The sequence below is a fragment of the Alligator sinensis genome, unplaced genomic scaffold (assembly GCF_000455745.1).
Source record: "Alligator sinensis unplaced genomic scaffold, ASM45574v1 scaffold1517_1, whole genome shotgun sequence".
In the NCBI taxonomy this organism is placed as follows: Eukaryota; Metazoa; Chordata; order Crocodylia; family Alligatoridae; genus Alligator; species Alligator sinensis.
In genome coordinates, this window is record NW_005842459.1 from 500,645 (window position 1) to 515,623 (window position 14,979).

Consider the following 14,979-nt stretch of genomic DNA (forward strand, 5'->3'; position numbering starts at 1 on the left):
CCGGCCAACCAGCGCCCGCCCCGCTTCCGGGAACCGCGCGTCACCGCTCGCGTCGCGCGGCCACGCCCCCGCCGGCGCCGTGGCGTCACGAAGCCACGCCTACGCGGTTCATTCATGTGGCAGGGAGGGAGAAAGCGTGAGGGCTCTCCTGATTGGCGGAGCGCCCGCTCGGTCGGGCGCCGTGCTCATTGGCGGAGCGCGCGGGGCTCCAGGCGGAGGGTCGCCGGAGTCTTTGCTACACTATTCCCTGGCTCGTGGCGGGGAGCGGGGAGAAACCCCCACCCCACCTCCTTTCCCCCGGGCTGTTCCTCCCTGCCTGTTTCGGTTTCAATTTCTTTTGCTTTGCAAGCACTTCCTCCTGGAGCCGCCCCCGGGGGCTTTTGCGCAACCCGCAAGGCCGCGGGAAAAGGCATGTGTCCAGTTGCCACATCTGGGCGAGGGCAAGCGAGGTCCTTGGAAAGGTTCCTGGGCAGAGAGAAGCAACCTCCAGGTTAGGGCAGGCGAGGAAAGCCGCAGAATTGGCGCTGGGACTTGCTGGTCCCGTTCTCGTCTTGTCGCCCACCTCCCGCGTGCAGAAATTGTGACCCCAGTCACGAAAATCACCTCCTTCCTAACCTAAAGGCTTTGGGGGTTTTTTTTATTTGGCATGGTTGGTGTTTTCAAATCCTTGGTGAAGGAAGGAAACATCTGTCCTTAAAAGCGAAAGTTTCCTGGTGTCTGCTTTCAGGAGCTGGGGATTTAACCGTTCATTGGATATTGCGACTGGCCAACGAAATCCTGAGTTCTGGCGGCGCTTCCTCATCGCTGAGTGTCGCGCCGACCGTGCGATCAACATTTTAGACCCCCGAGAGCAATACGTCTTCCCAATTTTAGACCAGGGTGAACTAGCCTAGACTTTTAATGAAAAAAGATACAGAGTTTTGTATATCGACACCAGGCTTTTAGTCTCTCTGTGATCAGGCTTGTGACTATATTTGAACTGAAAAACTACCTGCCAATCTAGGCCAGGGGTGCTCAGCTTGAGGGCCAAAGATGTCATGTCAAAGATGTCAAACATCATCAATATGTTGAGCCAGAATCTCTGTCTCGTGCCACCCCCTTTTGCACAGCTCGGGTAGTGAAGGGAGCAGAAAATCCTGCTGGGATTTTCCCAGTAACAAGGGGAGGTGTCAAGCCAGCATATCTGGCTCCTTCATGTTCCTTCTAACAGCCCCAGGCACAGGGGAGGGTGAGAACAGCAGGGAGGAAATGTGGCTGGACCCTCAAGTGATCCAAGTACCCTCAACCTGAGCCACCTCCTCAGGTGGCTGGGAGAGGCTTTTCCATGTTGTGGCCAGTCTGCACTTGTAAGCAACAGGGTTTTTTCAGTTCCTGTAAAGACATAGAAATAGCACAATTTAGAGCACCCTCCAGGCTACTCTAACCTTTGCTGAGGCAGCAGATCAAGGAGTCAGAACTGGCTATTTATTGGCTTTCATTTCCTGCTCCTTTTTCCCTTTTCCCAAGCAGAGCTGGACGCAGGCATGAGCGAACCGGGTGGCTGCCCAGGGTCCAGACAAAGAGGGAGCCCAAAAATGGGAAAAAAAATCACAATTGCAAAAAAAAGTTTTAATATAGTGCATATATGGGCCTGGCAATGTTATCAATTGAGAATGAACTATTTAAATACATCAGTACCACAAATGTGATAAAGACTTTTGCAACAACAAAAAAATCATTATCTCTGGCGAAGGGGACCCAATACTCAGAGCCGTCCCTAGGGTACAGTGGATCGGGGCGACCGTCCCAGGCCCTGCACTTTGCGGGGGCCCTGCGGAGCCGGGCGGAGCGCCTGCAGCCCCTCCCATGGGGCCCGCCTGGAGCTGGCGGCTCAGCCCTGAGCCGTGGAAGAAGCACGGAGAGCCACCCCTTGCAGGGGTACCATGACCCCATGCAGTGTTAAGGGGGCCCCGCACAGGCTGATTTGCCCTGTGTCCTGCACCACCCTAGGGTTGGCTCAGGCAATACTAAAATTTTGGCCAGGGCCACCAGGCGTCTAGGTACAGCACTGCTCCCAAGCAGAAGTCGTGTCCGTTTGGAACAGAGAACCAGGCTGGCTAAAGTTTCCGAAGCTCTAAGGCCCAGGTGCCAATGCCATTGGTCTTCATGTGTCCCAAGGTTATGCACTCTGTTAAAACCCTGTGGTGGACTTTCCTGCTGTGGACTGCAGTCCCAGGCATGGGTGTACCTGACGTGGACGCACACAGCTAGGGCTCAGAGTTCAAGGGCAGCGTGTAGCTTCTTTGTGCCCACTCACAGTATGGGGCCAGTAATGCTGGGTTTATTCCTTGTGGCTGCTTGAAGTTAGCATGGAGCAGAGAGACAGAGCTCCCACATCCAGAGTGAATATCAGATCCCAGAGTACCTTGGCACGGGGGATTTTTAATACCAGGTTGTCACAGGATAGGGGAAGGTAGCCTGCAGTATGGTTCTGGTGTAGTCACAGCTGGGTTAGAAAACCGTTGTCTGGTGTTGGGGGAGAGCCATGCCCGATCACATTAATAAAGGGCTCAGTTAAAGGGGCAGGGCTGGGTCCCTGAGCTTGGTAAAGTTGCTCTGCTTCTCTGGAGAAGCCCACATTAGCCGGCAGCCTGCTCAGGTGGCTGGGAGAGGCTTTTCCATGTTGTGGCCAGTCTGCACTTGTAAGCAACAGGGTTTTTTCAGTGTGAAATTACACAGCTAGTGGTGGTGACCCATTCACAATAGCTTCTTCTTTCTGGTTTCTGTTATTCAGTGCACATGGAAAGGGGCTGTTACATTTTTTTGGTGAACTACATCCTGTTGGCTTTCATTAATAAGCAGAAAAAAGCTCTCCTTTCTCTGTTCCCCAGTGAATGTAGCATAGGGTGGGACCATTTGACAAAATGGTTGGTGGGATGTAAGGTGCAAAAGGTTGAGAACCGCTGGCCTAGGGGGCCTTGAACAAACCCCTGACTCAGTATCATCTGGGAAGCAGGGATCATAAGGCTTATCCAGGTTTGTAATGAGCTTTAAAATCCTCTTTACAAATTCCTACTGTGTTTGGACAATGAAGAGGACCCGGTAACCATCGATACCATATTGTTGATTATGGAGTTTATTAAAACTCTGACTATAAACAGAAAAGGTTCGGGTAGAAATAACTTGAACTTCAAGCCGCATGCAATACGGTAGGATTGATGAGCTGCTACTAGGCAGAAGCGGTAGAGACTCCGAAGGGGCTTCTCTCAGGAGTTTTACGGTATAGCAGGCAGAAGTGCTGCAAGCTGGGAGACCTCCCTGTCTTCCCGCAACCACAATGTCAAGAGGAGACACGTGTATGTAAGCTGCTTAGGACCCAAAGGATCAGGCCCCGGGGGCAGCAAAATAGCGGTGCAGAGAGGAAAGGCTCGGTGATTTGGGCTGAATACCAGAGCTCAGCATGCCTGGGCAGGGGGGGATTTTTAATGATACCGCAGGGATCCGCGTCAGTCACAAATGTGGTATTTTTAATGCCACCGCAGGGATCCGCGTCAGTCACAAATGTGGGGCGAGCGGTTTGCCAGCCTCCGTTAAGATGGCAGCACCATGCACGCACAAGCCTGCTTGCATCTGTGCACCCCGGCATTTCCACACGCCTGGGGCGCTCGTGCCTCCGTGCATCAGGCGACTCTGGCTCCCTCGTACAGTCAGCTGCAGAGCAAACAGATGTGATGGGGTCGGCGCGCGAGGCGGTCCTGAGCGCCTGGGGTTGGAGGCGCTGCATGTAGCTGCTTAGGCGCGGGGAAAGGGAATGTCATGTGTCATATGTCTGTGCTGCTCCTGGCACCTTCAGGGCCAAGCTGCACGGGCCATTTTAGTGCAAGTGCGACATGCATGTGCCGAATAAACAGCACGTTTGATGTGCCCTCAAGGAAAGGAAGGTCTCGGGGTGCTTTGGCTTGAGTAAGTGTCTCTGCCTGTGGAGAGCGAGGTGGTGACTGCAGTTGGAGGTGTGACAAGCACAGGAACAGCATGCAGAGCAGAGGGGCGAGGAGGCTTTTCCCCTTGTGAGAGGGCCCTTGAGGAGATGCCTGCACGAGAGATGTTCCCCAAGAAGGATGTTTTTGCAGAGGAAGGGTCAGGCATGTTCTCCACCCCCAAAGGCCTCACAATTCATGGGTCTGGGCCTCTCCAGAGCTGGGCACCCCCAACTCCCCTTGATTTCAATGAGAGCTGAGGATGCTCAGCCCCTCAAAAGGCTCTTGAAGCCCCAGCTCTGGCAGGGTGGGTGGAGGAGGGATTTAGCCTCACTAGCAGGCCCTGGAACCAAGACAGCCCATAAATCTGGATGCAGCTCTCAAATCTCCGGGAGCCCCGGGGAGGCCCCCATGGCAGAGGCAAGGCAGCCCCTTCTGAGAGGCTGTAGCATGTGTTTCTCTCGCTAGTGTGGCATGGGTCTGATAGCAGGAGGACTCCGTCTCCCTCATCATGCTATTAGAGGACAGAGCCTTGTGCAACACGTGTGGTACAGCACTTGGCACAAACTCGGATTTGCCACCTTCAACCCCATCTCCAGAGCCAAGAGTTTTGCTCTTTACCTGCAGCACAGGGTAGGCTGTTTTTGCAGGGTGCTTTGTGGCTGCGGTGTGTGCACAAGAGGGGGAGAGCAGAAATTCTTGTGGACCCTTTTGGACCATTGGCTTCCTGCAGATGCAGGGGGCTGGACTCTGTGGCCCTTTCTAGGCCTCTGTGTCGTACGGTCCCACAGCACAACTATTAGAGTGACGGGACCGGTGAGAGGAGTCGCAGCAGTTGTGTGGTGCACGGACAGTATTGTGAAGAACTATGAGCAGGCACAAAGACAAAATGGGGAAATTCCCCCCTGGGACTATGGCACGGGCTGATATGGCTTATTCTTCAAAATGATGAGCAGACTCTCCCAATAGGAAGGGTGGGGTTATCTGTCTTCCAGTTCGTTCATGTGCTGCTTTATTCCTTTCCTCATTCTAGCACAAGGAAGATGAAGTCCTATCAGAAGCTGACAACAGATGTCCCCCAGCCGGCTGCATCCCGCGTGGAAGAGGAGGGCGTGGATGGGAAGCCCTCCTGCTTTCAGAAGCTGTCCACGTGGTGGCTGGGTGGGTGTCTGCTGGCAGTGGCCATCCTCCTGAGCGCTGGCACCGTCTGGGTGCTCAGACAGGCCTCCAAGGGCCGGCACGCTCAGACGCCACCGGAGAAATGCAGCTCGGTCACTGAGCCGCTGCGCTTTGACTGCTACCCCGAGAGGAACGTGGTGGTGACTCAGGAGCTCTGTGAGGCCAGGGGCTGCTGCTTCATTGAGAGGGACCAGGCCTCAGGCAGCAGACAAGGAGTGCCATGGTGCTTTTACCCCCCCGACTTCCCCAGCTACGTCTTGGAAAGCCTGAATCAGACGGAGCTGGGAATGGTGGGCTTGCTGAGGAGGAAGGTAAAGGCCTATTACCCCAGAGACATTGAGACGCTGCAGCTGAGCGTGGAGTTTGAGACAGACACTCGGTTACACATAAAGGTGAGCTCTCTGATTCCAGGGAAGTCTCCGTGAGGTTTCTCACGCTGGGTAAATAAAACCCCTGGTCTCTGCTGGCTGATTCTGAATGCTTGTTTTGTGCCTCTGGCCTCAGATCCCATCACATCAGACCGGGCAGCTGTCTGTTGTGGCACCAGCTGGCTCTATGATGCTTCTGAGTTTCGTTGGCTGCCAGCTCACTCTGGGAGTCCATGAAATGCCACCCCACCCTGCCTCTTGCTTAGCAGTTTGAAAAGCTGGCTTTCTCCCTTTTGTAGATCACCGATTCCAGCAGCCCTCGGTATGAAGTTCCCCTGCAGGTCCCTCGGGCCATGAAGAGAGCGGAGAACCCTGCCTACAGCCTGGATTTCTCCAGGGAGCCGTTTGGGCTGGTGCTGAAGCGCAGAGCATCAGGGGCTGTGCTGTAAGACCCCACACTCCTCTCTTCTTTCTAGCATCTCAGAGGTGGGGAGGGGCAGGAGCTAAGAGGGAGGAGGAAACTCTTCTCAGGATGCCATCTCCTGCTCCCGTGAGCTCAGGTGGGAAGGTTAGGAGGCACACCAGGTCTAGGCTGGAGGGGAGAGCTATTCCTCTTCATCCCCCTTCCCCAGGGCCCCAGCGTTCAGTGTGGGCCATTGCACAAGACCCTTGTGCTTCCTGGCAGCGTTGATGCCAGGCACTTTGCCACTGTGATCTCAAGGAGGTTGGGGATGGGCTGCATTGTACTGTCTCATCCTCTCCGTGTGCACTGTGGTTGTTTGCATAACATTAATCACTTAATGAGTGTACATTGCCTTCCAAACAAAAGCCTTGCGTAACGAGCATTGTTACTACTCTGCCTACTGGGTTGATACCCGGTGGGTCACAGGTCTGGACAGGGGGCCCCTTACCCAGGGGAAAGGCTCTGTCTGAAAGTTGCATGTTTTGCTCCTCTAACATGCACTCTAGGTTGCTTGCTCGCGGGGCTCCCTCCATCTTTCCTACCAGCCAATTGGTCTGCCCAAGTGTTTCAAGCTGCAAAGGGCCTGTGGAAATACCACTACAGGCACTGAGGGCCAGGACTTCTTTGGGCCAGGGAAAAGCACCAAATTCAGCTGTGGTGTAAACCTACACAGCTTCTGGGTTGTGCCCAGGCATTTCAGCCTGTGGCCAGTTCCACCAGGATGCCATACGCTCCTGAACAGCTTTTTCTGCCTCACATGCTCCAGCCCTTCCTCACCTTTCTGCTTGTTTTAATTCTCTCTTCATTCGCCAACCCCATCGCTGTCTGTCTGTTTCCCCTTGGGGGTGATTTGCCACTAGTTAGAAGATCAGAAGACCTCCCTGTTCTGGCACGTCTGTCACTTAGGTGGTTGAAAATGCTTTGGTGTGGAGGCTTTCCCTGGCACAGGAAGCGCTTGAAACTTATACACCCGCTCAGCCGGAGTCAAGCCAGCCCTGGCGTCAGGCTGTGCCCTGGCTCTGTGGTATGAGAGTTCACTCCAGTTGCTGAGCAAGGGAATTTGTGACTGAATGTAGGTGATTGAACCCCAGGGCTGAGGGATAGAGTTCATGCAACACGTGGAGGGTGCCCTGGTTATCATGGCTCTTGGCAGAGTAGCACTCTGACATTGGTCTAATGCCCTCTCTTTCTCTCCTCCCTCGTTCCCCTCCTCCCTTGTTCCTTCTTTTTTTCCCCACTCTGGTCCACTTGCCTCTCTGCTCTTCACTCTCTCCTGCCTGCCTTCCAGGCTGAACACAACTGTGGCTCCCTTGATCTTCGCTGACCAGTTTCTTCAGATTTCCACCACCCTCCCTTCCACATTTCTCTACGGACTTGGGGAACACCGTAGCACCTTCCTGCACAGCCTGGACTGGAACACCCTGACTCTCTGGGCTCGGGACGTCCCTCCCACGGTACAGTGCAGGGCCTGGATCTTGCTATGTCCTTGTCCATTAGCGATTTCCCCTTGATTTAGCAAGCCCAGCCTGAGCTGTCATCTCCACAAACATGCATGCACTGCTCCTGTCTCCTTCTGTAGTTGTGACCAGTGCACAGCTGGACAGTTTCTAAGCAGACACATAAACACCTCCAAGCTTCTTTCCCTCTTGGCTGGTGAGACCTGCCTTGCGCTGGTTCATCAACCCAGCTTCTCTCCTCTGGTGCCTGGAAGCTGAATGCTGGGAGGGGTCTGGGTCCTGGCAGAGTTCTCACTGAAGCTGGATGGGTGTCTAAGAAAGCACTGCTGTGATGAGTTTGTTCGAGCCCAAGTGATAGACGTGTGAGATGGAGAAAAATATGTAGGGTATGTGCACAGTAATTGGCCCTAAGTGTGGGTTGCCTGCTGCCTCAACTTTTGGTTAACACAAAAGATTACAGTAAGGCCATGTTGGGATGGGACATCTCACAAGGTTCAACAGCAGCCTCCTCACTCCTCTCTAGTCCCTGGAGGCTATTTAAACCCACCCCCGGTTCAGTCAGGGTCTCAAGTAACAGAGGTTTCAGAGCCAGGCATGGTTCTTTATGGTGGGGATTGCGGGTGAAGGAGGGCAGAGACCCAGCCAACTTGTATCACCTAGGAAGGAAAAAACATTTCTCTTGTTTGGTGTCTCCCTCCCCAGTCCCCTTCCCCCTCTGCATAAAGACAACTCTCAGTCTCTTAGATGCTGTTTACCCTGTCACCAGTGGTCCGTGTGGCAGCCAGGTGCATGCTTGCTGCTTCGAGAGCTACACAGCGGTTGTGCCCAGCTGCCCCACTGAGCACTAATTCCCTTGCCTCCTTGCATCTGCTTCCCCTTGGTAGCTTGCCGTATCCCACTTGGCTTCTGCTGCATATGCGGGAGTTTTCCTCTTTGCTAAGAGGAAGCCAAGCCCCTTTCATTTTTCAGGGCCAAACACTGAAGTGATCTTAGCCTCCTGTAGCTTCTCTCTATCCAGATTGTTCATGACCATCCTCTGGACTGGCGAACATGACCAACAGAGGTTTTACTCAAGCCTAGATCATGTTGGGCTTATAAAGAGGCAGGAGGGTGCTGAATGGCATCTCTCAGAACTGTTCTCTTAAGTGCATAACATTCCTTCCATGGACTGCTTCCCTGTAACTTGCTTTGGGATGCTGATGTATCAAAGACAGGGCTCTCATCAGACACCTTTGGCTTTCAGGAGTCATACAACCTGTATGGATCTCACCCGTTCTACCTGCTGCTGGAGGAAGGGGGAGCAGCACATGGTGTCTTCCTCCTAAATAGCAACGCAATGGGTAGGTGCTTCCTTGTAAGGGATTGGGCTGGCACAGGGGTCCTGGGTCCAAGGAGGGGAGCCTCTACTTCTCCTGCCTGTGGGTTCTGCTGTTGGATGCTCATAGCCTGACGCGCCCTCTCTAATCATTAGAGGAAGGCCCTGCCTGCCATTCTGGGACCTGGGCTGGGGCTGACCTGAGCTGGCTGTTCAGGAACTTGAGGCAAGAAAAAGCTGTGAAAGGGAAAGATGTGGTTTCATAGCCCCTTTATTGAGCTCTGACATCTGTTTCCTGGCCAAAGTTAGGCTCTTTAGCAACCGTCGAGCAGTTTAACCACACACACAGCTGCTGAGTTGCGGTCTGAAAAGCCAGCTTGCCTCGTTCCCGCGTCCACCCTTGCTCCCCAACCTCTGTCAGTTGACTGGCACTTCAGCTCTGTGGAGAGCTCCAGGTCTGGTGCAGACAGGGATATAAATCTGCTGGCTGCTTTTCTCACAGCTGTGCCCTGCTGATGCCAGCTGTGGCTTCTAGAGCGAGTCGCTATAAAACAGCAGCCCGTCAGTGCCAGCTGGGTCTCCAGAAGTGCATGCATCCTCTCACTAATGGCCTATCGGCACCAGCCAGGACTCCAGCAGAGTGAGCGTCTTGATGGCAGTGTCTCAACAATGTCAGCAAGGACACAGGCTCTGTAAAGCTCCTCACAGCAGCAACCTCTCCGTGCCATCTGGGACTCTGATGTTATGAGTCCTCTCACACCAGTGCCATGTTAGCTCCAGCTGCGCGCACTTTATTGCAAGAATTCCCTCCAGGGTATATTTGCAGGGGAGAGCTGTGAAAATCCAGTGGCTGCATCTGAAGTTTGAGAACTCATATACACACTCTGCTCATCCCAGGGAAGCCCTTGGTCCATCCCTGCTGGCTTTCATGTTTAACTCTTCAGTTCTAGGATGCTTTGTTACCCTGAGGGGCAAAATGATGATGTTCCTAGTGTTTGTGTAGAAGAACCTCTACACTTCCTTGGTCTGTCAAACTGATTTTGTAGCAGTGAACCTTTGTGGTTCTGTAAATCCAAGCCTCTCAGTGTACACTGCCAGCATTACTGAATGAAACCTCCCAACCCCTTTGCACCATAGCACAGTGTTGGTACCTCCACTCTCAGATGCAAACTGTAGCATGGAGTATTTTCCCCAGGCCAGACTGTCAGTAGAAGGATCAGGATTCAAACCCAGGTCTCCTGACTCACTGTTCCATGCTCCAGGCATTGGCTTCTCTGTTTCATTGCCCCTGTTTTGTCATTTTTCAGAGGTGGCCCTGCAGCCGGCCCCCAGCCTGACCTGGAGAACCATCGGGGGCACCTTGGATTTCTACATCTTCCTGGGTCCGGATCCCAACATGGTCATCCAGCAGTACCAACAGGTGATAGGTAAATGTCCTGAGCACAGCCATTCTCCTCACGGCAACACCATGAGCAACCATCCATTGTTGTTGCCATCCCATGCATTCAGGAACTCCAGTCTCGCCACATTCAGATGTCTACACCCTGACTTCCCCCCACTTTTTCCACCAAGACTGAATAGGCAGTGGTTCCCCTTTCCCTCATCTTCAGCAAGGCCTTCTCCCGCTGGGAGCACCAAGCTCACTGTTGAGAGACTGAATAGGCTAGGACATTCTAGCTGGGAAAAGAGACACCTGAGGGGGGATGCGATCAAGGTTTACAGAACGGTAAATGATGCAGACAAAGTAAATAGAGATATATTATTTACCATCTCTCACAATGCAAGAACTAGGGGGCATAAAATGAAACTTAGAAGTAGGCTTAAAAGCAATAAACATTGGCTTTGTTTCAGACAGTGTATAATTAACTTGGGGAACTCATTGCCATCAGAAGTTGTGGAAGCTGGTTCTAAAAGGGAATGGACCAGTCCTTGGGAGAGAGGTCTATTGGGAGGTATCAAACATGGTAGATCTGGGGGCAGCCTCTCAAACAGAGCTTCCTAAACCTCTGAATACTGGAAGCTGCAATGGGAGAGGAGCAGGGAATGGAAAATTCTGGACGTGCCCTGTTCACCCTCCCTTTCAGCACCCATTCTCTGCCACTCTGTGAGCTAGACTTCATGGACCGATGATCTGACTCAGCAAATGGCAGTTCTGAGGTAGAGCATCATAATCATTATGGCCTCCAGCAGGGTCTCTTAAATTCTCCATCGTCTCCTTTCCAATGGTGTTGTTCCAGGTCTCCCTGCAATGCCACCTCTCTGGGGGCTCGGGTTCCATCTGTGCCGCTGGGGCTATGGGACAAGCAATGAGACCTGGCAGACCGTGAAAGCCATGAGGAACTACCAGATACCACAGGTAATGTAATGGTTTGCAACCCAAGAGAGGCCTCCTTAGAGGCACTTCTGTGCCCTGCTATTCTGCATCTCCTTTTTGCAGGATGCTCAGTGGAATGACATCGATTACATGGAAGGGAACCGAGACTTCACCTTCGATCCTCAGGCATTCAGCACACTCCCCCAATTGGTGGAAGACCTCCATAAGCATGGCCAGCACTACGTCATGATCCTGGTACTGAGACCAGCTTTGTGCTAATCTTGTAGGGATTAAGGCATTTTTAACACTCCCGGTCAATCCAGCCAAATAGCATGTGAGAGGGAAACTAATACTGGAAAAAAACCCCAAGAACAGGATGCTGCTTGCTTCTCTGTTTGATGTCAGACCCGTCATAGTACAAATTGCTTCTGGCGCAGACCTTCAGCAGATGTAACCTGGCAGAGTCCATAGTGAAGTTATGCCCATTTACTCTGGTTGAAAATCTGTGCATTTGTGTTTTTTTTATAATGCACTGTGCCATCCCAACAAACACAATCCTTGACGTCAGGTACTGGTTTGAGGCCCTTTTATGATGTTATTTTGGGAGGGCGTCTTAAGGATTTTCCCCTTTTTTTCTCTGCTCTGGCCTCACGCAGGCGGTAATGCCCATCTGCTTGGGATGGACTCCCCAAGCACTGTCTTTGGAAATTCACTCTTCTTTATAAGGGAGCATATGAGACAGACACAGTATTACCATGCTACTTTCCTGGATTGTTTAAGAGTAAAAGAATCCCATTTCCAAGGAGAAACCCATCAGTTAGTTACTTGTCATTCATTCATACTCTCCAGCCCCGATCCTGGAGGTGATGGGACCAGGCCATGACTTCCAAGCACTTCTCACATTGGGAAATGGTTTTCATTTAGGCCTTGGGTTGATGGAAGGATGACCAGCGGGGAGGGGTGGGATCCTGGGATATGAAAGTTGAGAACCTTTTGTCTAAAGGAATTATTGCAGTAGTGACTGCTCCTTTTGGGTGTCTCCTGGGTATTGCTGTGGGATGATGCTCCTTGTTCTAGAAGTGTGTAGTTTCTTAGACTTCTCTCCCTCCTCAACATCTCTCACATGCTTGACACTTGAAGTGACATTTTAGAAAGCCTTGTGCCTTGAACTGTGAAATGCTGGAGGAAGTTTCGCTTCCTCTTGGTCAAAGTGGCAGTCACATGTGAACTTTGGTCCACCCTAACTTGGAAACCCAGGTCACGTGTTTTCTGAATTATGCTAGTGCTCACTGATGAGGTTGCATGGATATTGGTGTCATCTCTTGATCCATGTGCTTCCAGGACCCTGGGATCAGCAGCACTAATCCTCGCGGATCTTACTGGCCGTTCGACGAAGGTTTGAGGCGTGGAATATTTATAAATACCACCGAGGGGCAACCACTGATTGGACAGGTAGGAGGGCAAGTTCCAGCTAGCAGCAGTCCAGGCAAGATCCTGACCCCGTGGGGCTTTTGGCTTTGACTTCTGAGGGGCCAGGATTTTTACCATCACATTATGGGAAAGAAATTCAGGTATAATGGTTGAGTGACCTTCCTTGCTGAGGTGCAAGAACCTGGCTGTGCCCAGCGCCTGGCTTCCCTCTTAATATCAGTGGAAGTTTCATTGATGTGATTGGATTCTATAGGGCCAGTCCTGAGGGCAGGGCCTGATCCCATACCCGTGTGAGTATGGGGTGCCTCCCTGGATGTCAAGGGAGTTGCATAAGTCCCTGTGTAAGCAGAGCCAGTGGTGCAGCCACCTGAATTTCTTCCTGTTTCATGGACTGATGTGCAGTTCTCTGTGGTGAGCCAAGCCCTCGGAGTTCTGCACTTCATTATCTGCAGTCTCCCCTGACTTCTACCTGGCTGCTCCCAGGTGTATGCAGTCTGGGCTTCTGCTCTCACAGCTGCTCATCACTCCCTCAGGGTGTTTAAGAAAATCTGAAAAATATTAAAGAAAAAGAAAGCTGGTCATTAAGCTAAAAACCCTGGGCCTAATCTGCCTCCACATGTGTGAGATGCAATGAAGCAGGAGCAGTGCCCCCAGTCACTGTCTCATGTGAAGTCAGGGGCCCCCCATTTAAAAAAGACTCATTGCCTTTCTGGCTGATGATTTGAATGGATTAAAAATAAATCAGACCGGCTTTTCAGTGGCTATGAGGCCTCTTTCCTACTTTTATTCAGACTGAGAAACAGGGAGGAACAAGGGGCCGGTGGCTAGGGCTTGAGCGTAGCACTTGGGAGATGTAAGTTGTTCCCTGGTCCACCACAGACTGCCTGCGTGTCCTTGGGCAAGTTGCATTTCTTCTCCCTGTATCTCAGTTCCCCATTGGTAAAACTGGGGGTTCTGAGGATTGGTCCGTGACATTTCCTGAGGTGCCCAGATGTGGAGAGGATGGGCACGATCCCAGTACCTAATTTTGGTAGGAATTAGAACAGCTTCTGTAGCACAGTTGGACTCTCTTTTATTTTTACTGCCTCTTTCATGTGCTGGTTCTCTGGCACCGGCTCCCAGCAACTAGGTTTGGCGAGGCTGCCCAGGAGAGCTCAGATCCCCACCGACTGTGTCTTTGGCACACTGGAGAAAGAATCACAGCAGCCTTTCTATGAACATTTGGTCACACTAACACCTTGTCTGCCCAGAACCGACATGGCATGCCCTGTTGTTGTTTATATTACCACAGTGCCTAGCAGCTCTAGACGCAGACCTGGAGTCCACTGTGTAGGGGAGATTAGGCAGGCCAGTTGTTCATTAACAGGTGGAGGGGAACTGGGCTAGTGTTGGTGCAGGAGGACAGCTTTCCTCAGATGTGCTCTGCTCCTTGGTGCCAATAGCTGGTGAGGCCTCTGACTGCATTACTCTTTGTCCTTCCCGTAGGTGTGGCCCGGCCTCACTGCCTTCCCAGACTTCTCCAACCAGGACACACACCAGTGGTGGCTGGAGAACCTGAAGCGCTTCCATGCTTATGTCCCCTTTGATGGGCTTTGGATTGTAAGTGCCTCCTTCCTCCTGCTGGGCATGAGCTACAGGCCAGGACACTCTCCATGTCACCTTGCATTGCACCCAGTAGAGCTTGCAGCCAGCATGGACCTCACCTCTGCACCTCTCTTGGCACCTCTTGTCCAGCTGCCTTGCAGATGACCAGCACGTGGATCCCTGAAGGGCGTGTAGATACCAGCTGCACACTGGAAGCTTGCAGTATCCTGTGTACAAGGCAGCTGGGCTGCTTGTGCCATGAAATGAGCCTCAAGCTCAACAGCCCATGGCCAAGGGTGGTGTGGGTTTCTCACGTCCTGAGACGCACCTGGGACTGGCTCGGGAGCCAAGGCAGCCTGAAGCAGTCCCACTGGGGGTTTCTGTGACCTGGACCAGATGGTTGGCTTTTGGTGGGCTCGGCTTTTTGCTTGGCTGTGCTGGATGTTGGGTCTGGGAGGAGTTTGCTCCCAGGTTGACCACCACAAACCCTACACAGGGAATTTCCATTGGTTCTGTTTCTATAGGACATGAATGAGCCGTCTGACTTCATGGATGGGTCGGTGGATGGCTGTCCTGCAGGGGACCTTGACAGGCCGCCATACGTGCCTGGTAAGGAGGGAGAGACAGCGAGGAGCGCGAGTGTAAGCAGTATGAGTGGAATCCGGGAGCCAGGCCTCCTTACACCACAGCTGGGCTGGACCCGCTGTGATTAAGAGCCACAGCCTCTGTATTTTATGCTGCCCCCATGTTTTCTGACCCTCCCCTTGCATAGCTTTTCCAGCAGTTTGTATCATGCCCATGGGCTTCCAAACACAGGGGCCTTCTGTATTCAGACACCTGGGTACCCAGATTCAGCACTAGGGTCCAACAGCAGGACTACCTCAGCAGGCCAGGATTGGGGGCTGACCCTTC

The 14,979-nt window shown here is 52.6% G+C and overlaps 1 protein-coding gene across 1 annotated transcript in view; it reads left to right on the forward strand.

The window, feature by feature from the left end:
- The first annotated feature begins 3,311 nt into the window (after window positions 1–3,311).
- The window catches only part of LOC102379461 (lysosomal alpha-glucosidase-like), a 17,166-nt gene continuing 5,498 nt past the window's right edge, over window positions 3,312–14,979 (forward strand). The window contains exons 1-11 of the mRNA XM_025212379.1: window positions 3,312–3,339; window positions 4,990–5,527; window positions 5,803–5,948; window positions 7,255–7,420; window positions 8,667–8,763; window positions 10,046–10,165; window positions 10,976–11,094; window positions 11,176–11,307; window positions 12,394–12,504; window positions 13,969–14,082; window positions 14,592–14,676. Coding sequence (XP_025068164.1) covers window positions 3,317–3,339; window positions 4,990–5,527; window positions 5,803–5,948; window positions 7,255–7,420; window positions 8,667–8,763; window positions 10,046–10,165; window positions 10,976–11,094; window positions 11,176–11,307; window positions 12,394–12,504; window positions 13,969–14,082; window positions 14,592–14,676 — 1,651 coding nt within the window. The 5' untranslated portion in view covers window positions 3,312–3,316. The remainder of the gene's footprint in view (window positions 3,340–4,989; window positions 5,528–5,802; window positions 5,949–7,254; window positions 7,421–8,666; window positions 8,764–10,045; window positions 10,166–10,975; window positions 11,095–11,175; window positions 11,308–12,393; window positions 12,505–13,968; window positions 14,083–14,591; window positions 14,677–14,979) is intronic.